Raw genomic sequence first — 24598 nt, 5'->3', positions numbered from 1 at the left:
AGCTTCTAACTTTAGCTTGTTCAATTAAGCTTTGACACGAATACCTGGAAGCCAAATGGTTTCTATGGTCTGCACAAGATTTTGCACTCTTCAATTTCAATAAATCAACGCTAAAGTGTATAAACAAGGACCTTTACGAGAGTTCTTTTAATTGAAAATGTGGATTTAAAAAAAAGGCTGAATTTTTTTTAAAATTTAGATCAAAGTGTCAAGTCTTATAAGAGATTTCGGAAATTGCGTTTAGACATACACTCACCGGCCACTTTATTAGGTACACCTTTTGCTAGTACTGGCTTGGACCCCCTTTTGCCTTCATTCTTCGTGGAATATATTCAGCAAGGTGTTCTAAACGTTCCTCAGAGATTTTGGTCCATAGTGACATGATAGCATCACACAGCTGCTGCAGATTTGTCGGCTGCACATTCATTATTGTGAATTTTCCGTTCCAACACATCCCAAAGGTGGTCTATTGGATTGAGATCTGGTGAGTGTGGAGGCCATTGGAGTCCAGGGACCTCATTGTCATGTTCAAGAAACCAGTGGTGAGATGATTGGAGCTTTGTGACATGAAGCATTATCCTGCTGGAAGGAGCCATCAGAAGATGGGGACACTGTAGTCATAAAGGGATGGACATGGTCAGCAACAATACTCAGGTAGGCCGTGGTGTTTTAACGATGCTCAATTGGTACTAAGGGGCCCAAAGTGTGCCAAGAAAATATCCCCCCCACACCATTACACCACCACCAGCCTTAACCGTTGATACAAGGCAGGATGGATCCATACTTTCATTTTACACCAAATTCTGGCCCTACCATCTGAATGTTGCAGCTGAAATCCAGACTCATCAGACCAGGCAACCTTTTTCCAATCTTCTAATGTCCAATTTTGGTAATCCTGTGCGAATTGTAGCCTCAGTTTTCTGTTCTTAGCTGACACGAGTGACACCCGGTGTGGGCTTCTGCTCCTGTAGCCCATCTGCTTCAAGGTTCGAAGTGTTGTGCGTTCAGAGATGGCATTCTGCGTACCTTTGTTGGTACGAGTTGTTATTTGAGTTACTGTTGCCAATCATCTTGAACCAGTCTGCCTATTCTCCTCTAACATCAATAAGGCATTTCCATCCACACAATTGCCGCTTATTGGATATTTTCTCTTTTTCTGACCATTCTCTGTAAATCTGAGAGATTGTTGTGCGTGAAAATCCCAGTAGATCAGCAGTTTTTGAAATGCTCAGACCAGCCCGTCTGGCACCAACACCCATGCCACGTTCAAAGTCACTTAAATATCCTTTCTTCCCCATTCCGATGCTCAGTTTGAACAAGTCGTTTTCACCTTGTCTAGATGCCTAAATGCATTAAGTTGCTGCCGTGTGATTGGCTGGTTAGCAATTTATGTTACCAAGCAAATGAACAGGTGTAACTAATATAGTGGCCGGTGAGTGTAAACCTTAAAGAGGAAGTAAACCCTGATGGGTTTACTTCCTCTTTCATTCCCTGCAAAGGCAAAGCATAATGGACTACTATGCATCGCATAGTAGCCCATTATGTGTCACTTACCTGACACAGGAGCCAGCGAAGTCGCCGCTGTCCCCTGTAGTCCGCCGCATCCATCTTGCTGGTGGCGTCTCGCAGCTCCGCCGCTGTCATTCGGCGAAGCCGCGATGACGTCACTCCCACGCATGCGCACGGGAGTCGACACGCGCGGCAGCTCCATTCTTGGAAATGCCGCGCTCAGTGCGCGCCGCTGTCTACGGCGCATGCGCCGTAGACAGCGGTGCCCGTTTTCGGGCAAATATCTCCTAAACCATATAGGTTTAGGAGATATTGCTTGGACCTACAGGTAAGCCTTAATCTAGGCTTACCTGTAGGTCAAAGTGGTTTGTAAGGGTTTACAACCACCTTAACAGTAGGGGAACACAACTAGAAGTATTTTGTGGGTACCCCTGGGAACTCATTGAATGTAGATATCACTGAATAATGACTGTAGAAAGAGTTAAAAAGGTGTCAACTTCTAGCTGCATCGGAAAAACTGTAGTTCCATGTAGACCGCGGTATCTGGGGTCTTGGACAGCTATGAACAGAAGCAAGGATGGTTGAAGTATGTCAGGTTTTTCTTTTACGTACAATCTAAGCTTCCATTGGGGGGATTCACCACCATGTCCCATCCCAAAGACGCAACAGGAAGTGAGAGACACATTTTTCAGACAGCAGATCAACCCATACACCCATAGACCACCCCTTACACAGACTACACATACAGAAACGCACCTGGTAATCCTTTACGTTGGCAGGTTTGGTGATCAGCTCCACGGTGGGTCGGACACAACTCATGAGGTTCTTCATTATATCCTCCAGGGTTTCCATGACTACGCTGGCTCCGGGGGTCTACAAACAAGATACATAAAATGACGTGTAGAAGAGGAAGCCACAGCCATACACTGCAATCATCAGGAAGTGGATTACTTCTGGTGGACAACATAAAGAAAGTAAACCCGTCTAGAGAGAAATACGAAGGAGGAGAATGGTTGCTACCTGAGGGCCAGGATGAGGTCTTGGCTTCAATACGTCAAGTTCCTCTCTTAGAAAAAAGTGTTGAGATAAGGAATTGGGACTTTCCCTTGTCACTCAGAAGTACAGAAGCCAGGCCCAGCCAGCTAGCATTTTTCTGGAAGCCACCAATGGCTGACCACGTGACTATGATTGACTCGGAGCTCCCTCTCTTCGTTGCTGGTGGTGAACAGAGTGGTTGAGGGGGGTGAAGCCGAGATAAGATGAAGGTGCTACAGGGGCCGACTATTATTATTTGACTTTTCCCCTGCATGGATCATTTAAGGCATTCCCCCCCCCACACTATGTCATACTTAAACCTACATTCACCTCCATGTGGCCATGTTCATTACCAGCAGTAAAAAGACTAAGCATAAAACCGAGCTCTTAGACCCCTTTCACACTGGGGCGTTTTTCAGGCGTTTTTCAGGCGCTTTAGCGTTAAAAAAAGCGCCTGTAAAGCGCTTGAAAGAAGCCTCATCTGCAGTCCCAATGTGAAAGCCCAAGTGCTTTAAGAACCCTTTCAAAATGTCAGCACCCAAAAACACTCGTAAAGCGCTGCTTAAACTAGCAGCGCTTTACCAGCGTTTTTCGAGCGTTATTGGGGCGCTTTTAACCCCTGCTAGTGGCCAAATAAAGGGTTAAAAGCGCCCACAAAACGCTGCTGCCAATAGCGTTTTTCAGGCGTTTTTCTGGCGTTTTACAGGCGCTTCCCACTGATTTCAATGGGAAGGGGCGCTTTAGGAGCGTTGTATTCACCGCTCCAAAAGCGCTGCAAAGAAGCTGCTCGCAGGACTTTTTTTGACGCCCTGCCAGCGCAGCGCCTTGGTGTGAAAGCACTCGGGCTTTTACATTGGGATTGCAGTTGCAGCTTCTTTCAGGCGCTTTTTTTAACGCTGAAGCGCCTGAAAAACGCCCCAGTATGAAAGGGATCTCGGTGTGAAAGCACTCTGGCTTTTACATTGGGATTGCAGTTGCGGCTTCTTTCAGGCGTATTTTTTAACGCTAAAGCGCATGAAAAACGCCTGAAAAACGCCCCAGTGTGAAAGGGGTCTTAATATTTCCTCCCCCACGTGCCCCTTTGCCTGACTTCTCTGTCAAGATCATTGGCACATCTATCAGTCCGTCCCCACGTGCCAGGGTGCTAGGGCTAACCTTAGACTCCGAACTGTCCTTTCAGGCCCACATACAAGCCCTGTCCAAATCATGCCACCTCCGCAACATTTCCAGAATACGACCCTTTAACTCATGACACCGCCAAGCTTCTAATTCACTCCCTGGTCATCTCTCGCCTCGACTACTACAACTCCCTCCTCATTGGATTACCGTTACATAGACTATCCCCCCTTCAGTCCATAATGAATGCCGCTGCCAGACTCATCCACCTTACCAGCCATTCAGTGTCCTCCACCCCTCTCTGCCAATCCCTGCACTGGCTTCCACTCACCCAATGAATAAAATTCAAAGTACTAACAATAATTTACAAAGCCACCCATAACTCTGCCCCCAGCTACATCACTAACCTAGTCCCAAAATACCAACCAAGCCGATCTCTTCGGTCCTCCCAAAACCTCCTGCTCTCTAGATCCCTTGTTAGCTCCTCCCATGCTCGCCTCCAGGATTTCTCCAGAGCTTCTCCCATCCTTTGGAACTCCCTACCCCAATCTGTCCGACTGTCCCCTAATCTATCCATCTTCAGACGATCCCTGAAAACCCTTCTCTTCAAAGAATCCTATCCTGCTTCTAACTAACACTGTTTTACTTCCATCAGCTCATCCCCCCACAGCTATTACCTTTTGTATCAAATGACCCTACCTTTTTAGATTGTAAGCTCTAACGAGCAAGGCCCTCTGATTCCTCTTGTACCAAATTGTAATGTAACTGTAATATCTGCCCTCATGTTGTAAAGCGCTGCGCAAACTGTTGGCGCTATATAAAACCTGTATAATAATAATAATAAAAAGCACCATGTGAGCTCTCAGTTCAATCCAGTCACAAGCTACAGAGGCCCGTGGACCCCTCCTGGTCCCCAAAGACAGTCCGGTGCTAAGAATCAGTCACATGATTGGTTCCAATGAGATAATATATCTGCTGCACAGGGAACGCATGGTTATCAATTAGATGGCCAACTTAACATTTTAAATCAAACAATAGTTTGCACAAAGTGTCATAAATAAACTCAATACCCTGTTTCCCCTAAAATAAGACCTAGTGTGATTGTCGGCGATAGCTGCAATAAAAGCCCTACCCCCCAAATAAGCCCTTGTTAAAGGTCTTGTAGGTCTTCTTTTCAGAGTAGGGCTTATTTTTGAGGAAACAGAGTAGGGCTTATTTGGGTGGTAGGGCTTATATTGCAGCCAACACCGACAATCACGCTTATTTTAGGGGAAACAGGGTATGTGTGAAAGTTTCACCGACAGCTGCACTCAAATATCCACATAAAAATATATGAGTGAAGAATAAAACCAAAGCATGTTGCACTATCCAACAATTAGCGTGCAAATGCATAAATAGTGATAACATCAAAATAAATGGAAACGTATGCATAAAGTGCTCAAACATATAAATCTATAAATTATTATGTGCGTATTCACAAGAACCATCCAAATAAATCCTTCATGAATGGTCTGCACAGTGTCCTGACCTCAACCCAACAGAACACCTTTGGGATGAATTAGAGCGGAGACCAGGCCTTCTCAGCCATATCAGTGCCTGACCTCACAAATGCGTTTCTGGAAGAATGGTCAACCATTCCCATAGACACACTCCTAAACCTTGTGGACGGCCTTCCCAGAAGAGTTGAAGCTGTTATAGCTGCAAAGGGTGGGACAACTCAATATTGAACCCTACGGACTAAGACTGGGATGCCATTAACCACTTGCTTACTGGGCACTTAAACCCCCCCTCCTGCCCAGACCAATTTTCAGCTTTCAGCGCTGATGCACTTTGAATGACAATTGCGCGGGCATACAACACTGTACCCAAATGAAATTTTTATCATTTTTTTTTCCACAAATAGAGCTTTCTTTTGGTGGTATTTAATTACAGCTGGGAGTTTTATTTTTTGCTAAACAAACAAAAAAAGATGCAAAAAAAAATAAAAAATCATGTTTAATAGTTTGTTATAAAATTTTGCAAACAGGTCATTTTTCTCCTTCATTGAAGTGCACTGATGAGGCGGCACTGGTGGGCACTGATAGGCATAGGTAAGGCGGCACTAATAGGCACCGATAAAGTGGCACGGATAGGCACAGATAAGGCAGTACTGATGGGCACAGATAAGGCGGCACTGGTGGGCAAAGAAGGGCACAGATAAGATGGCACGGATGGGTGGCACTAATAGGTACCACTGATAGATGGGACTGATGGGCACCGATAGGTGGCACTGCTGGGCACTGGTAGATGACACTGATGGGCACGGATATGTGCACTGGGGTGCAGCACCGTTGTTGAGGCAGATTGTGGGCACTGATGGGGGGCACTGATGTGTGGCACTTTTTTATTACAGAGGTGGCACTGGCAGGGGGCAGGTGGGCACTGGTAAGCTGGCCGTGATCGGGACTGATTTCCCGATCACGGCCGCTGGTGATCGGCTTTTTTTTTTTCTCCTTGCGCTGTCAGCGCGAGGAGGAAAATAGCCGATTACCGACTCCGTTGTATCACATGATCAGCTGTCATTGGCTGACAGCTGATCACATGGTAAGGGGTCGGGATCGACCCCTTGCTCGGATCCGTGATCAGGCGAGTCTCGTAGACTCGCCAATCACAGAGCGCGCCCCGTCATTTGGCTATAGCGCGGGTCTCTACTGGTTAAAGTTCATGTGCATGTAGAGGCAGGCGTCCCAATACTTTTGGTAAAATTGTGTATAGTAATTATTGGTAGGGGTTCACTGAGACAAAAAAGTGATTTTGAGGGTTCCTCAATACTAAAAAGGTTGGAGAGGGTTGATCTGAGAGATGGAGTGTGTTCTGTAGGTTTATGCATCCCGACCAAATCTGATCACATTTTTGGGAGCAACATCTTGACGTTTATGTAAGTCTATACATTGGAAGCATAGGGTCAATTATCTTCTAATCATTTACATTGAGCGTAAGGGGGGGGGGGGGGTGGTGGTGGGTGGGGGGGCAGTTCTCTTTTGCAGTGTATGGCTAAGCTGATCGTTTTAATTACCTAAATGTATTAATCAAAACTATCTTTAAAATGGACTACACGTTGCCTTGAAGGCCCTCAACATTGTGCTCAGGCAGAGAGGTAAATGAGCCTTTCTGAAGATGAAAGAACCTCTCTGGGCAAGTGGTCCTCTTCGCAAGAAGAGAGCTGCAAAGCCCCGCAGGAGAAAGCATTGCGACTGCTCTGCTACCTGCATACGCCCGGAGAAGCCAAGTGCAGGATAATGGCTGCAGGAGGTCAAAAGCATTCTAGCTGCAGTAAAAGCGTTTTGTGCCAAGAGCACTTGGCACACAGCAGTTTGGCATAATGACCAATGTGAAAACACTGATAGCATTATGCATCTGCAAAGTCATATCTCCGCAGCTTGGGAAGCCGCCATGATCTCATCACTTTTCGCTGTATTTAAGGCACAGACACGTCCCTTCTTGTACTGGTCTTTGAAATGATTTGGGGGTTTGGCCTGGAAGGAGTCTTCTGATCCTAATACTCAGCCTTGGTTAAAGTGGATCTAAATCCAAGAACAAAAACTTAATATTGTGGCTTACCAGTCCTTAGAAGTGGTTTTTGTTTTTTAGATTTTTTTTTAGGCTTTATTTGTATCTGGTGAACCTGCCAGTAACATACAAGTACTGCATAGAAGAGAAATCCAAACCCAATCAGATTTGATGTGACCGCTCTTTGCCTTCAAAACAGCATCAGTTCTTCTAGGTACACTTGCCCACAGTTTTTGAAGGAATTCGGCAGGGAGGTTGATCCAAACATCTCTGAGAACTAATCACAGATTCTCCGTGGGTGCAGGCCACCTCAAAACCTTCAGTCTCTTCGTGTAATCCCAAACAGACTCCATGATGTTGAGATCAGGGCTCTGCGGAGGCCAAACCATCACTCCCAGGACTCCTCTTTTACATTTAAGATAGTTCTTAACTACTTCTGGACCGCCGCACGCCGATATACGTCCTTACTTTGAAGTGGGATATCGTTGCTATGGCAGCAGCTAGCTGCCATAACCCCGGTATCCTCTTGTTCGGCCGGCGGTCCTGTTTACGATAATAGTGGTTTCTGCGGCGGATTCGCCACAAGATCACTTATCGGCGAAAGGAGAGGCCCCCTTCTCTTCCCGCCGCCACTTACTTGAGCCCTCGGCAGCGGTGATCGGATCTTAACTCTTGCTGGGCATGGAGACGAGTGAGGGGAAGATGGCCCCCACCCGTCTCCATAATTTTGGAGGGAGGAAGCGACCTCAAAACTTTACTTCCACCCAAAGCTCTTAAAAAGGGCCATTTTTAAATGTATTTATTTTTTATTGTATTTTTATTAAAGCGGAGGTCCACCCTAAAGTGGACCTTCCGCTCATCGGAATCCTCCCCCCCCTCCGGCGCCACAATTGGCACCTTTCAGGGGGGAGGGGGGTGCAGATACCTGTACAGTACAGGTATCTGCACCCACTTCCGGGATAGCTCTCTGCGGAAAGGGGCGTAGATTACGCCCCTTTCCGCAAGTGCCCCGCTGCCTGCTGGGAAACACACAGATCCCAGAGGCAGCGGGGACCGTCCTTATTGCGCAGCGCGACTCGCGCATGCGCAGTAGGGAACCGGGAAATGAAGCCGAAAGGCTCCATTTCCTGATTCCCATACCCAAGATGGCGGCGGCAGCACCCGAGAGATGATCTAGAGATCGGCTTCGGGTGCCGACATCGCGGGCGCGCTGGACAGTCACTATTTTAAAAGTCAGCAGCTGCAGTATTTGTAGCTGCTGGCTTTAAAAAAAAAAAAAAAAAAACGCGGAGTCCCGGCGGACTCCCGCTTTAAGTTTTAAAGAACATATACAGTGTAGTTATGCATTACAATTTGCACTGAACACAAACGTTTAAATAGAGTAACAAAAACTCTAATTGCAGTTTAATATCCAATAACACAGAGCACAGAAGTGGCCTGCATAATCTGTCAACAATATAATAAACATACAGTTGACAGAAAAAAGTAAATTTTATTTTTTAATTAAAATGTTTTTTTTTTTCATTGCATTTTAGTGTAAATATGAGATGTGAGGTCTTTTTGACCCCCAGATCTCATATCTAAGAGGTCCTGTAATGCTATTTTTTTCTATTACAAAGGATGTTTACATCCCTTGCAATATGAATAAAAGTGACTTTTTTTTACAGTGTAAAAATAAAAGGTAAAATAAATAAGAATTTTTTTTTTTAACCACTTGCAGACCGGACCATTTTGCTGGTCAAAGACCAGACCACTTTTTGCGATTCGGCACTGCGTCGTTTTAACTGACAATTGCGCGGTCGTGCGACGTGGCTCCTAAACAAAATTGACGTCCTTTTTTTCCCACAAATAGAGCTTTCTTTTGGTTTTTATTTTTTGCGCTATAAACAAAAATAGAGCGACAATTTTGAAAAAAAAGCATTATTTTTTACTTGTTATACTTTTTTACTTTGTTATAATAAATATCCCCCAAAAATATATATAAAAAACTTTTTTTCCCCTCAGTTTAGGCCGATACGTATTCTTCTACATATTTTTGGTAAAAAAAAAAAAAAAAAAAAAAAAATCGCAATAAGCGATTATTGATTGGTTTGCGCAAAAGTTATAGCGTTTACAAAATAGGGATAGTTTTATGGCATTTTTATTAATACTTTTTTATTATTATTTTTTTACTAGTAATGGCGGCTATCAGCGATTTTTATTGTGACTGCGACATTGCGGCGGACACCTCGGACATTTTTGACACATTTTTGGGACCCTTGTCATTTATACAGTAATCACTGCTATATAAATGCAGTGATTCCTGTGTAAATGACACTGGCAGTGAAAGGGTTAACCAGTGGGTGGCAGTGTAGGGGTTAAGTGTTCCTAGGGGTGTGTTACTAACTGTGGGGGGGGGGGGGGGGGGTTGGGCTTTCATTTAGTGAACACTGATCTCTGCTCCAATCACATGGAGCAGAGATCAGCGTCACTAGTTGCTAGGCAGAATGGAGAAATGCTGTTTACACGGCATTTCCTCCATTCAGCTGTCCCGTGAGACGATCGCGGGTATGCCCACGGTGATCGAGTCCGCGGGACCCGCGACCGGACTCACGGGGGTCCCGACCGGCACGTGAGCGCGCCGCCGCGCTCATGATGGCAGGGCGGCATTGAAGATTGGACGTACCTGTACGCCAATATGCCTGCCCGTGCCATTCTGCCGACGTACATCGGCGTGCGCTGGTCGGGAATCGGTTAAACGCGCCCTGTCCTGCCAAGCTCGCGTGCAGAAGCGAACGCTAATATGAGTAGCGCCCGCATATGAAAACGGTTTTCAAACCACACATGCGAGGCAGCATCGCAATCGGTAGAGCGAGATCAATAATTTTTTAAACCTGCCTATGGAGATTTTTTTAAGGGTAAAAGTTTGTCATCATTCCACGAGCGGGTGCAATTTTGAAACATGACATGTTGGGTATCAATTTACTCGGCGTAACATTATCTGTCACATTATAAAAAAAAAAAAATTGGCTAACTTTACTATGGTCTTATTTTTTAATTCAAAAAAGTGTATTTTTTTCCCCAAAAAAGTGCGCTTGTAAGACCGCTGCGCAAATACGTTGTGACAGAAAGTATTGCAACGACCGCCATTTTATTCTCTAGGGTGTTAGAAACATTTTTTTTATAATGTTTGGGGGTTCCAAGTAATTTTCTAGCAAAAAAAATTTTTTTTTTAACTTGTAAACAACAAATCTCAGAAAGAAGCCCGGTCGAAACGCACCATGCCTCTTACTAAATACCTCAGACGGTTTACTTTCCAAAAAGGGGTCATTTGGGGGATATTTGTACTGTCGTGGCGTTTTTGGGTCTCAAGAAATGAGCTAGGCCGTCAGTACATCAGGATTGATTGATTACATATCCTAGTTGGTGGACTAGAACTTTCCTACAGACTAAATAATATACACGGGTTACAGTTATTTTCACCAAAGAAATGTAGCAGAATACAATTTGGCCTAAATTTATGAAGAAAGATCATTTATTTACAGAATTTTATAATGCAAACGAAGAAAACACTTTTTTTTTTAAAACTTTCTGGCCTTGCAAAATTTTTTAAAAAAAGCGCAGCGGTGATTAAATACCACAAAAAGAAAGCTCTATTTGTCTGAAAAATGTTTTTAAAAACAAACATTCTTATGAGTACAGCGATACAGGACTGCGCAATTGTCATTCAAAGTGCAACAGTGCAGAAAGCTGAAAATTGGCCTGGGCAGGAAGGGGGGTAAAGTGTCTGCAGTAAATATCTCAAACACATGTACCTACAGGAAAGCTTTAATATAGGCTTACCTGTAAGTATAAATGAAAAAAGTGGCCTTTGCTATCGCTTTAACAGTCCACAAAGGAAGCAAATACGACTTTTTAGGGTTCAAATACACTTGAACATCACCCTCCAGGTTACTTAGGGAAACCTGACCTGTCAGACTGCTTGGTTGCAGAAGTCAAATCCAACAAATTGGGCAATCCACAATGACGGCTCACCTGGCAGGAGAGGGCAGTTCGGGTGGTTGCTCACCATCCATGTTGGTTAATGGTAACAATTGCATGAGTGCCCTGCCAATGTGCCAGTGTGACCACTGAAGCATCTTTCCACCTTGACACATTTTATAGCCAGAAGTATAGAGAAACCTCTTCTAATGATCTACTCCAGGTCTCTCCTGTGAAGAATACTGCTAAAGTCACAGCAAATATCTGTATGGGTACAGTTTGTGGAAGAACACTTCAGTTCCAGCATTACTGTGCCCCGGTGTACACGCCAGGGCCATGAAACATAATGGTAGGATAGGTTTGGTGAGGAACAATAAGAAGTGGCCTGCAAAGAGACCCAACCTCAACCCTCCAAGAACCTTTGGGATGGAATAACATCAGCAAACCAGGTCCTTTTGTCCCAACATCAGACATCCAACCCAACAAACAAATGTTCTTTTGGCTGAATGGATACAACTTCCCACAGAAACTCCTAAATCTTGTGGAAAACCTTCCCAGAGGAGTGGTGGCTGTTCGGGTTCATTTACACTCCCTTCAGCTTTAACACATATTAGAGCTTCAGCGTGCTTCTCATGTGTTTCTGGTGCTTCTGTGATGCTTTTTTGAAGCTTGGCAAATGCCCAATGTGTGTTGATTTTAAAAGGGGACCCGTAGAATCCCCACTCAGAAGATCCCCAGCTTATTAGTACCCTCATTCAGAAGAACCCCAGCTTATTAGTACCCTAGTTCGGCAGAACCCCAGCTTATTAGTACCCTCGTTCGGCAGAACCCCAGCTTATTAGTACCCTGGTTCAACAGCTCCCCAGTCCCTCATTCAGCAGATCCCCAGTTAATTAGTACCCTCGTTCAGCAGATCCCCTGCTTATTAGTACCCTCGTTCGGCAGATCCCCAGCTTATTAGTACCCTCATTCGGCAGATCCCCTGCTTATTAGTACCCTCGTTCGGCAGAACCCCAGCTTATTAGTACCCTGGTTCAACAGATCCCCAGTCCCTCATTCAGCAGATCCCCAGTTAATTAGTACCCTCGTTCGGCAAATCTCCAGCTTATTAGTACCCTCGTTCAGCAGATCCCCTGCTTATTAGTACCCTCGTTCGGCAGATCCCCAGCTTATTAGTACCCTCATTCAGCAGATCCCCTGCTTATTAGTACCCACGTTCGGCAGAACCCCAGCTTATTAGTACCCTCGTTCGGCAGAACCCCAGCTTATTAGTACCCTCGTTCGGCAGAACCCCAGCTTATTAGTACCCTCGTTCGGCAGAACCCCAGCTTATTAGTACCCTCGTTCGGCAGAACCCCAGCTTATTAGTACCCTGGTTCAACAGATCCCCAGTCCCTCATTCAGCAGATCCCCAGTTAATTAGTACCCTCGTTCGGCAAATCTCCAGCTTATTAGTACCCTCGTTCAGCAAATCCCCTGCTTATTAGTACCCTCGTTCGGCAGATCCCCTGCTTATTAGTACCCTCGTTCAGCAGACCACCTGCTTATTAGTATCCTCGTTCGGCAGATCCCCAGCTTATTAGTATCCTCGTTCGGCAGATCCCCAGCTTATTAGTATCCTCGTTCTGCAGATCCCCAGCTTATTAGTAACCTCGTTCTGCAGATTCCCAGCTTATTAGTACCCTCGTTCAGGAGATCCCCAGCTTAATAGTTCCTTTACTCAGCAGATCCCCAGCTTATTAGTACCCTCATTCAGGAGATCCACAGCTTAATAATTCCCTCGCTCAGCAGATACCCAGCTAAAATTCCTTTGCTCAGCAGATCCCCAGCTTATTAGTACCCTCGTTCAGCAGATCCCCTGCTTATTAGTACCCTCGTTCAGCAGATCCCCAGCTTATTAGTACCCTTGTTCAGCAGAACCCCAGCTTAATAATTCCTTCGCTCATCAGATCCCCAGCTTATTAGTACCCTTGTTCAGCAGATCCCATGCTTATTAGTACCCTCGTTCAGCAGATCCCCAGCTTATTAGTACCCTTGTTCAGCAGATCCCCAGCTTATTAGTACCCTCGTTCAGCAGATCCCCAGCTTATTAGTACCCTTGTTCAGCAGAACCCCAGCTTATTAGTACCCTTGCTCAGCAGATCCTCAGCTTATTAGTACCCTCATTCAGCAGATCCCCAGCTTATTAGTACCCTCGTTCAGCAGATCCCCAGCTTGTGCGACTTGTCCTGTGACTTGGGACTGCAAAGTTGTACCCCATGATTTCCAATGATTACCATTTATTTCTGTGCGACTTCAAGTCGTACAAACTTCAAAAGTAGCCCCTGTATTACTTTGGTCCAACTTTGGTGAGAGTTGACATAAGTTTACACAGGCATTCCCTGAAATTGTGGAAAAATCGTGTCAAAGTTACGGTGTGAAAGGGACCTTATTAGTACCCTCGTTCAGCAGTTCCCCAGCTAATAAGTACCTTTGTTCAGCAGTTGTCAAGCTAATTAGTACCCTCGTTCAGCAGTTCCCCAGATAATTCGTACCCTCGTTCAGCAGATCCTTAGCTTACTGGTACCCTCATTCAGCAGTTCCCCAGATTATTAGTACCCTCATTCAGCAGATCCTCAGCCTATTAGTATCCTCATTCACCAGAACTTAAGCTTATTAGTACCCTCCTTCAGCAGATCCCTTGCTCAGTAGTACCCCTAGCTCTGCTGAACCCTCACTCAGCAAAGCAAACATAATGCATGAACTGGACTGTAAGATATCAATTTTATTTAGTGACAGACGTTTTGATTGGCATTCAGAACGTTTTCAAGAAACCGGACAAATGGCACATTTTGAAGCAAGTGTAAATGAGCCTTTGAAGTCCCAGGGGGGGAATTGCTGTCCTATGTTTCGGAACAAGATGTCCAACTAGCGCACTGATGTCCACAAACTTTGGCCATAAAATGTAACTAAAGTAGATTACTAAAAGCAGAGAAGCTCGGTGTGAGGTAATAAAAAGGTTTCAGACTGTAAAAAAGCCATTCTCTGTAGACATTGCACACATATATGTGATTGGTTTGGCTTTGTGGTTGGTTCTTCTGGTTGTGGCTGTCAACTGTCACATCAGCCTCTTTCTATCAGATGCCTGCAGGAGGCCTACAGCTTCTCTAGGCATAAAGCTACCATTTCCTAGGAGTCATCAGAGCGTACAGAATTCTTTTATTCCCTCTACACTTATACAATGAACATGAAAATTAATACCTGCTATACCCTTTTTTCGAAGGAAATAATTGCAGTTAGAAAAAAAATGCTAATCTTATATGAATAAAAAAACGGTTTTCAAAGGCCTAAAAATTGCTTAAAGAGGAGCTCCATGCTTCTTCAGAAAAAAATGTAAAGTCAGTAGCTACAAATACTGTAGCTGCTGACTTTTAATATTGAGGCACTTACCTGCCCCAGAATGCAGCGGTGTGTTCACCTGAACCGATACTTCAGGTGCTGGCACCGCCATCTTGACTAAGGGAAACCAGCAGTGAAGCTTTGTGGTTATGCAGCTGGTTTCCTACTCTACATGAGCGAAGCACACGGCGCTTTGTGAATAGGCTGGCTACAGGGAAAGGGGATGGATTTCCGGCACAGTTCGCCATGGTACACCGAGCTGGAAGTGGGAGCTGGTACCTGTCAAAAACAGGTACCTGCTCCCCATCAAAAAGTGCCAAATGTGGAGGCAGGGAGCGAGGAGGCATACGAGTGGAGCTTCCCCTTTCGGGTGGAGCTCCACTTTAAAATGTTTGCAAATGCTTACCAAGTGTTCCCAGTTCAAATAAAGGAAACTCTTGGCTGCTACAAGAGCTTATGAACAATGGATAACCAGGGAATACTTTGGGCCTAAAGCCGGCCCATACATGGATCAAAATTTGGTTGGTTTAGCAGGGACCAACCAAGATTCGATCTATGTATGGGCAGGCTGATTATACCCAAGTCATCGATGGATCGACTTTGGTACAACCAGTCTGTTGGATATTTTACATGCAAATTACTGCAGGTGGCTTATAGCCACTAGCAGTAACCAATGTGTTCTGCTGGCTGGTAAGGCTCCCCGCGCCCTCCCACTGGCAGAACACAATAGTGCTGCGGAAGGCATTCCTTGAGCAACACATTCAGTGTAGATCGGGGAATCATACGATTTTCAAATCATTTATGTGTGTCTTTAGACGGCCACCTTCTTTGGTGGGGTAGCGTTAGAACCTTTGTCAGGTGTTCACTACTTATCTGTGCTGCCATTGGGGAGATCCCTCCTAAATTCATGTGTGGTCAACGAGACAGGAAGTAAGGGGAAAGCCACCCACTAAAAACTTCACCCCATCCTCTCCATAAAGTTTTGGATAAAGGTGTTCCACTTTTTGTGCTCAGGCGAGACATTAATACAACCCTTCCTGTAGATATTGGTCAAGCCTTAAGCTAAATGCCTGCTTGGAATGCCCATACTTATGCTGCCTAAGGGCTTTGTAAGAGGCTGCTTTGCATGTTTCCAACACCTACCAGGAGCCCCCCAACTGACAGGGGAGGGGAGGGGGGATACTGACGTTTACACGTTTTTTACCTTAAACGCAAGGAATGCATTACGGTAAAATGTTTAGGCTTTATAACCACTTTAATAAAGACGTTCATACATGAAAAATAAAAAATAAAGCACATATTAATTATTTGCACTGGACCCTGGGCAGCATTACAGCTAAGACTTCATTGTCGGGATCTTGCCCGAGCCTGGACTGGCACCCAGCTCAGCGAGCCCCTGAGAGCCTAAGCCGCTCCTGCCTCCTCCACAGCCCACAGTGCTCCAGTGAGCGTGGAGGGGGGAGGGGGTGGCAGAGCAGAGAGCTGTTGCGATCTTGCCCCAGCCTGGACTGGCCCTGTTATGTCAGCTGACGGCGGGCTTTAGCACACATGGCTGGTGTTTGGCTGAAGCCATTTATTATCAATCAACTGTGTTTACTTTTTTTTTTTTTTTTTTTTTATCAAAATGACAACAGAAACTACCCAAATGACCCTGAGAAAAAGTTTACATACCCCAGTTCTTAAAGTGGCGCCCCCCCCCCCCAAAAAAAAAGATTAAAATTCCTAAAAAAATTAAAATTTGGAAAAAAAAAAAAATTAACTCACCTCCAAATGCCTGTTGCTAGGGGGTCCCTCATAGTCTACCTCCTTCAGTGCCCGGCACCTGACGTCACTTCCCCTCGGCGTAGTCAGTCATCTGGGACATGTGACAGGTCCCAGATGACTGCGCGGAGTATCAAGGCGCGCGGCGCTGCTCGCGCATGCGCAGTTGGTGCCGGCTGTGAAGCCACAGCTGGGCGCCTACAGTAAGAATGCCGGCGCCACTGAGCAGGGAACGAGAGGGGCTTCGTTCCCCTGCATCGCTCGACCCTGGGACAAGTAAGTGTCCGATTATTAAAAGTCAGCAGCTGCAGTTTTTGTAGCTGCTGACTTTTAATTTTTTTCTTTTTTAAGGGGCACCCCACTTTCATACCATGTATTGCCCCCTTTAACCGCTTGCAGACCAGCTCACACTAATATACGTCAGCAGGAGGGCAAGTGTATAGGCAGATTAACGTACCTGTACTTTGCCCTTTAAGAAGCGGTTTGCCGTGACCTCCGCAAGTGTGATCGCGGGTCCCGCGGACTCTATGTTCGTGGGTATACCCGCAATCGTCTCACGGAGAGGAAGAACGGGGAAATGCTGATGTAAACAAGCATTTCCCAGTTCTGCCTAATGACAGTCGGTGTCTTGTCACACATAGCCCCTTCCCCCACAGTTAGAATCACTCCCTAGAACACACATAACCTCTACAGGGCCACCTAGTGGTTAACCCCTTCACTGTCAGTCACATTTTCACAGTAATCAATGCATTTTTAATTGCACTGATCACTGCATAAATGTGAATGGTCCCAAAAGTGTCTGATGTGTCCGCCATAATGTTGCAGTCATGAAAAAAAAAATCGATGAACACCGACATTACTAGTAAAAAAATAATAAAAATGCCATAAAACGATCCCCTATTTTGTAGACACTATAACAGTGCTGAATCGCAAAAAGTGCTCTGGTCTTTGGGCAGCCAAATGGTCCGGGGCTTAAGTGGGTAACATCAATGACAGCTTGAAGTATTTTGTGGTATTTGTGGATGAGGCTGTTTATCTTCTCAGATGGTAAAGCTGTCCATTCCTCTTGGCAAAAAGTTTCCAGTTCCTGTAAATTCTTGGCCTGTCTCGCATGAACACCACGTTTGAGATCTCCCCAGAGTGGCTCAATGATATTGAGATCAGGAGACTGAGATGGCCACTCCAGAACCTTCACTTTATTCTCCTGTAACCAACGACAGGTTGACTTGGCCTTGTGTTTTGGATCATTGTCATGTCGGAATGTCCAAGTATATCTCATGCGCAGCTTCCTTGCTGATGAATGCAAATGTTCCTCCAGTATTTTTTGATAACATACTGCATTCATCTTGCCATCGGACCAAATTTCCTGTGCATTTGTAGCTCACACATCCCCAAAACATCAGCGATCCACCTCTGTGTTTTACAGTAGGAATGGTGTACCTTTCATCATAGGCCTTGTTGACTCCTCTCCAAATGTAGCGTTTAGACCCTTTTCACACCATGCCGCCCATAGTGTCGGCGGTAAAACGCCGCTATTTTTAGCGGTGTTTTACCGTCGGATTTGCGGCACATTTCGGCCGCTAGCAGGACTCTTTTACCCCCCCCGCTAGCGGCCGAGAAAGGGTTAAAACCGCCGGCAATACGCCGGAATAGCGGCGGTATTACAGCACTGCCCCATCGATTTCAATGGGGAGCAGCGGTAAACACACCACTCCTTCACCGCTCCAAAGAAGCTGCTGGCAGGACTTTCCCTGACGTCCTGCCAGCGCACCGCTTCCTCAGGCTTTCACACTACAGACAATGGTGCAGCTTTTTTAGGGCAGATTGCAGGCGCTATTTCTAACGCTATAGCGCCTGCAAAACGCCCTGGTGTGAAAGGGGTCTTATGGTTGTGGCCAAAAAGCTCAATTGTGGTCTCATCGCTCCAAATGACTTTGTGCCGGAAGGTTTGAGGCTTGTCTCTGTGCTGTTTGGTGTATTGTAAGTTGGATACTTTGTGGCATTTGCGTAGTAATGGCTTTCTTCTGGCGACTCGCCCATGCAGCCCATCTTTCTTCAAGTGCCTCCTTATTGTGCATCTTATAAGAGCCACACCACATGTTTTCAGAGAATCCTGTATTTCACCAGAAAGTGAAAGTTATTTGTGGGTTTTTTGTTTTGTTTTTTGTGGCATCCCGAACAATTTTCCTGGCAGTTGTGGCTGAACTGTTAGTTGGTCTACATGACCGTGGTTTGGTTTCAACAGAACCCCTCATTTTTCACTTCTTGATTAGAGTTTGAACACTGCTTATTGGCATTCTCAATTCCTTGGATATCTTTTTAAATCCCTTTATGTTCAACTACCTTTTCAACCTTTGACAATTCTTTTGCTTTCCCCATGACGCAGAATCCAGAAACGTCAGTGTCGCACTGGATGAAAGACGAAAGGGTCTGTCAGGAGTCCAGAAACTCATTGGCCTTTTATACACACACACTAATTACAAGCAAACAGATCCCAGGTGAGGATAATTACCTTTAATAGCCATTCAAACTCCTTTGTGTCAACTTGTGTGCATGTTATGAGGCCAAAATCACCAGGGTATGTAAACTTTTGATCAGGGTCATTTGGGTAGTTTCTGTTGCCATTATAATTTAAAAAGAGTAAACACAGCTGATTGATAACAAATGGCTTCAGCCAAAGACTAACCATCAGTGAAAGAAAAGTTTTTGTGTTATTCATATCCTCTGAAAAATGGCCAAGAAATCATAAACTCTGCCGGGGTATGTAAACTTATGGGCACAACTACTGAATATAGTGGAGACGGCTGCCAAGATAGGGTGAGCGCCTGTGTTAAGGTCTGTGCTTTGTTTGTGAACACAGAGGAGCACAATAGGAACGAGAAGTTGAAGCTGCAGAACTTACTCACTGACCTCCAGCTTAGTTTTTGGTTGCACCTGAAGATCGAGGTCCGTAAAGTTCCCCATCGTCCACTCCACCTGAATGCTGCCCCTATCCTCTTCTTTCACACGGAACTCGAGCTGGAAAAACAGGAACGGGTTACATAATATAAACACGACCTGAACGGCTGTCCACACATCACATGATAACGATTACACAGGTAAAGTGGTCTAATGACACTGGTACAAGTGCACTTCTGATGCATCCTGGGAGCTTTTGGCCGAATGCCTCTTCTGCCTCATTCATACAACTGGCGGCTTCAATTAACAGGCAGTCAGTCATACAAGAGTAAAAAAAAAAAAACGATCACTGCGCACAAGAGCAGCGCCGATCTCTACCCTCCCCACATGGCAGACTGACAGCAGCGCAGCCGTTTCTTCAGTTAGGCCCCATTCACACCTGAGCGTTTTGGAGTTTGAAGCCTGAAGCTACAAAAAGCTCAAACAAGTTCTGGACCCTTTTTTGTCGCTCGAATCGGGCAGAGATTCTCCACACTCAGGATTGATGTCCCTCTCGCAGCCACCAGTGAACAGCTTTTTTTTTTTTCACCTCATGCTACCAGCGTGAGGAGGAAAAAAATAGCCGATTATTGGCTCTGTTTACATCACATGATCAGCTGTCATTGGCTGAGTCTCAGACTCGCTGATCACAGAGAGCGCCACACCTGCCCTGCGGGGGGCGCACAGGCCGCTCGGGCACAGGACGACGTCTATGGGTGCCCTTCCAGCAAAGTAGGTCCGCACTGCAGCCGTCTTTCGGCTATAGCATGGACGGGAAGAGGTTAATAGGGCCTTGCTGGGTTATCTCCTTAACCACATCCCGCCTGGCCTATAGCAATATGACGGCTGGGCAGTGGTTTAGTTGTTCTTACTGGATGTCATACAACGTCCCTCAGAACATGCCGCACGTGCCCCCCCCCCCCCCCCCCGGGGGTCATGGTAAAGAGCCAATTATGCAGGATCTTTAGCATGTGATCAGATGTGTCCAATCACAGCTGATCACAGTGTAAATAGGAAGGTCCTTTTATCTCTGTCAGCTTGAGTAAAGGAGAGCTGATAAGTGGATTTCCCAAAGGGTGGGTCTGCGCTGATAATCAGTGCTCACTAGTGATCATCAGTGCTGCCCATTAATACACATCAGTGCCACCTATCAATGCCATCTCATCAGTGCTGCATATTAGTGCCGCCTATCAGTGCTCATCCGTGATACCTATCAGTGCCCATCAGTGCAGCTTCATCAGCACACACCAGTGAAGGAGAAAAATTACTTCTGTACAATATTTTATAATAGAAACGAAGAAAATACATTTTTTTTCCCCCCAAATTTTCTGTTTTTTTTATTTTTTTATGTTTAGCAAATAAAAAAAATAAAAAAAAACCCAGTGGTGATTAACCACTTGCTTACTGGGCACTTAAACCCCCCTCAGTCCCAGACCAATTTTCAGCTTTCAGCGCTGATGCACTTTGAGTGACAATTGCGCGGCCATACAACACTGTACCCAAATGAATTTTTTATCATTTTTTTCCCACAAATAGAGCTTTCTTTTGGTGGTATTTAGTTACAGCTCGGAGTTTTATTTTTTGCTAAACAAACAAAAAAAGATGCAAAAAAAAAAAAAATCATGTTTTAATAGTTTGTTATAAAATTTTGCAAACGGGTCATTTTTCTCCTTCATTGAAGTGCGCTGATTAGGCGGCACTGATAGGCTGCATTGGTGGGCACTGATGGGCTGCATTGGTGGGCACTGATGGGCTGCATTGGTGGGCACTGATGGGCTGCACTGGTGGGCACTGATAGGCATAGTTAAGGCGGCACTAATAGGCACAGATAAGGCGGCACCGATGGGCACAGATAAGGCGGCACTGATGGGCAAAGATGGGCACAGATAAGATGGCACGGATGGGTGGCACGGATAAGTGGCACGGATGGGTGGCACGGATGGGCACTGATAGGTACCACAGATAGATGGGACTGATGGGCACTGATAGGTGGCACTGCTGGGCACTGATGGGCGGCACTGCTGGGCACTGATGGGCGGCACTGCTGGGCGGCACTGGGGTGCAGCACCTGAGGCAGATTTTGGGTGGCACTGTGGGTGGCACTGCTGGGTGGCACTGTGGGTGGCACTGTGGGCACTGCTGGGTGGCACTGTGGGCACTATGGGCACTGCTGGGTGGCACTGACAGGGGGCACTTACTTTATTTCAGGATGGCACTGCGGGTGGCAGGTGGGCACTGGCAGGGGGCAGGTGTCCTTTTAAATTGCTGGCCGTGATCGGGACTGATGTCCCGAACACGGCCGCCGGCGATCGGCTTTTTTTTTTTCTCCTCGCGCTGTCAGCGCGAGGAGGAATACTAGCCGATTACCGGCTCCGTTTTATCACATGATCAGCTGTCATTGGCTGACAGCTGATCACGTGATAAGGGGTCGGGATCGACCCCTTACACGGATCGGTGATCAGGCGAGTCTCACGGACTCGCTGATCACAGAGCGCGCCGCGCGCGCCCCTCAGGGGGCGCGCAGGCCGCTCGTAACCGGGACTACGTCAATAGACGTAGTCCCGAAAATGTGGGTCCGCGCTATTGCCGTCATTTTGCAATAGCGCGGATCCCAAGTGGTTAAATACCACCAAAAGAAAGCTCTGTCGCAAAAAAATAAATAAATAAATAAAGTTAATATGGGTACAGTGATGCATGACCGCGCAATTGTCATTCAACGTGTGACAGAGCTGAAAATTGGCCTGGGCAGGAAGGGGGTGAAAATGCCCGGTACTGAAATGGCTAAGGGAAAAAAAAATTTTTTCCACCAGAGTGATCTTTGATCTCTTCTGTGTTGTTCATTTACAGTAAGCCCCTGTACACACGGTTGGAGATTTCAACAACCAAATCCGTCGGATTTTCTCCGTCGGATCTTGTCCGAAACTGTTGCATACACACGGTCAGACTAAGTTGTCAAAAAATCCGATCATTCAGAACGTGATGACGTAATTTCGTTACGATGGGACTACATTCAGGCTAGTAGCCAATAGCTTTGATGTAGGAATCTATAATTGATCTGAGCATGCGTGGCACTTGGTCCGATTAAAATTCTCTACACATGATCGGAGTATGTTACCGATCGAACCAGTTGGTCGGGAAATATTTCCAACATGTTGGAAAATTGGGTCCGACGGATATTCAGACGGAATCAGTCCGATGCGCAGACCACACACAGTCGGATTATCCGACGACACGGTCCGATAGGACACATTCCCCCGACCGTGTGTACAAGGGCTAAGATATGGAACAGCACAGGCCATACTACTGGCTGCCAGGGTGGCTATAAATCAATGATAAATAAATTTAAAATAAAAAAATAAAAAATTGCATTTTTGATTTTTATCAAAATTTATTTTAATAAAATGCTTTTGGAGTAAAAATCTATCTAAAGATAGTTTTATATTTAAGATACATTAATACATTTATTGATTCAGCATGAAATGGAGCTTAGTTATGTAGCATGAGGATGTATATTCTGCAATATTTACATTTTTGGTAAACTCATTCAATGAATCTTATCTGAGATAACATCCTCTTCATTGATGCATTCACACAATTTCACAGTAAGCAATGAGATAAAACAAACAAAGTTCAGGAATATTCCTTTTATCCCAATGTTTTGCAAATCTATGTACACTACAAACTATATGATTGAATCAGTTCTGATATCTCTTTTTTTAATAACCTGACGGCTTATTATTCTAAATAGGAAACCTTCATTTTGTTTGCAAATATTAAAGATTCTAACTACCAGTAAGAATGAGTCCTTACATTTAAAGAGCACCTGTCATTGCAGACTTATTATGGCAGCGTCTGTTAGCGGACATCTACTCACCCGCTGCCGCCACATCTCTCACCTTGTTATGTCACTGCCGCATCACCAGCCATCCTATTAAAGTGAATGGGACTTTTGGTGAGTCAACAGCGCGTCCGGGGAGGGGCCAACAGCGCGTCCGCGGGGGGGGCCAACAGCGCGTCCGCGCGGGGGGGGGCCAACAGCGCGTCCGCGCGGGGGGGGCCAACAGCGCGTCCGCGGGGGGGGGGGGCCAACAGCGCGTCCGCGGCCAACAGCGCGTCCGCGGGGGGGGCCAACAGCGCGTCCGCGGGGGGGGCCAACAGCGCGTCCGCGGGGGGGGGCCAACAGCGCGTCCGCGGGGGGGCCAAATCAAATCCACCTTGCTGACTGCTTTTACTTTCATAAGCACATTTGATATTGAAGCGTCTCCCCAGCCCAGGGCCAACAGCGCCCGGAGGGGCCAACAGCGAGTCCGGGGAGGGGCCAACAGCGAGTCCGGGGAGGGGCCAACAGCGAGTCCGGGGAGGGGCCAACAGCGAGTCCGGGGAGGGGCCAACAGCGAGTCCGGGGAGGGGCCAACAGCGAGTCCAGGGAGGGGCCAACAGCGAGTCCAGGGAGGGGCCAACAGCGAGTCCAGGGAGGGGCCAACAGCGAGTCCAGGGAGGGGCCAACAGCATGACAGAGATGACAGTTGCTCTTTAAAACGTATGATTTAAATTGAGTTGATTGATATCAAGCCTTTTTACTAGTGATTTAAATCAAATCCACCTTGCTGACTGCTTTTACTTTCATAAGCACATTTGTTATTGAAGCGTCTCCCCAGCCCAGGGATAATGGAGGATTTTCCATGTCATGAACTCGGGGACATTCCAGGGGTGGAGCACAGAGGAGAAAAATTCCTGAACATAACACAGCGGGAGGGGAGAACACGACTCCTATGGGGCCTCAGAGTGAAATGCTTTGGTCTAAAGGAGAGCTCCGCCAAAACCACAGCAGAGGAGTGTGAGGCTGGTGTGTTAAAGAGGCACTTTTTCCCATACACACCCCGGAGCCACAGTCCTCAGTGAGCTTTCTGAACTGTCCCCAACGCCTGAAGTATAAAAGGGGAACTAAAATGCCTTTGGGTTGAATTTATTTTCTTTAATACAATTAATGTTTTTTTTTTGTGTTTTAACCACTTGCCACCCAGGCCAATTCTGGCATTTGTCTCCTACATGTAAAAATCATATTTTTTTTACTAGAAAATTAATCATAACCCCAAATATTATATATTAATATGAGAGAGAATGAGAGAGAGAGAGAGAGAGAGAATGAGAGAGAGAGAGAGAGAGAATGAGAGAGAGAGAGAGAGAGAATGAGAGAGAGAGAGAGAGAGAATGAGAGAGAGAGAGAGAGAATGAGAGAGAGAGAGAGAGAGAGAATGAGAGAGAGAGAGAGAGAGAATGAGAGAGAGAGAGAGAGAGAATGAGAGAGAGAGAGAGAATGAGAGAGAGAGAGAGAGAGAGAGAATGAGAGAGA

The 24598-nt window shown here is 46.0% G+C and overlaps 1 protein-coding gene across 2 annotated transcripts in view; it reads right to left on the bottom strand.

The window, feature by feature from the left end:
- Positions 1 to 24598, bottom strand: part of C2CD2 (C2 calcium dependent domain containing 2) — a 171122-nt gene that overhangs the window by 72201 nt on the left and 74323 nt on the right. For both annotated transcript variants that reach the window (XM_077479840.1, XM_077479841.1), the window contains exons 5-6: positions 19219 to 19326; positions 2266 to 2382 (exon numbers count right to left, since the gene is read on the bottom strand). In XM_077479840.1, coding sequence (XP_077335966.1) covers positions 2266 to 2382; positions 19219 to 19326 — 225 coding nt within the window. The remainder of the gene's footprint in view (positions 1 to 2265; positions 2383 to 19218; positions 19327 to 24598) is intronic.

The sequence above is a fragment of the Lithobates pipiens genome, unplaced genomic scaffold (genome assembly GCF_037356315.1).
Source record: "Lithobates pipiens isolate NorthernLeopardFrog02 unplaced genomic scaffold, aLitPip1_a1.2 Scaffold_16, whole genome shotgun sequence".
NCBI lineage: Eukaryota > Metazoa > Chordata > Amphibia > Anura > Ranidae > Lithobates > Lithobates pipiens.
This window is presented reverse-complemented; position numbering and strand designations above follow the sequence as displayed.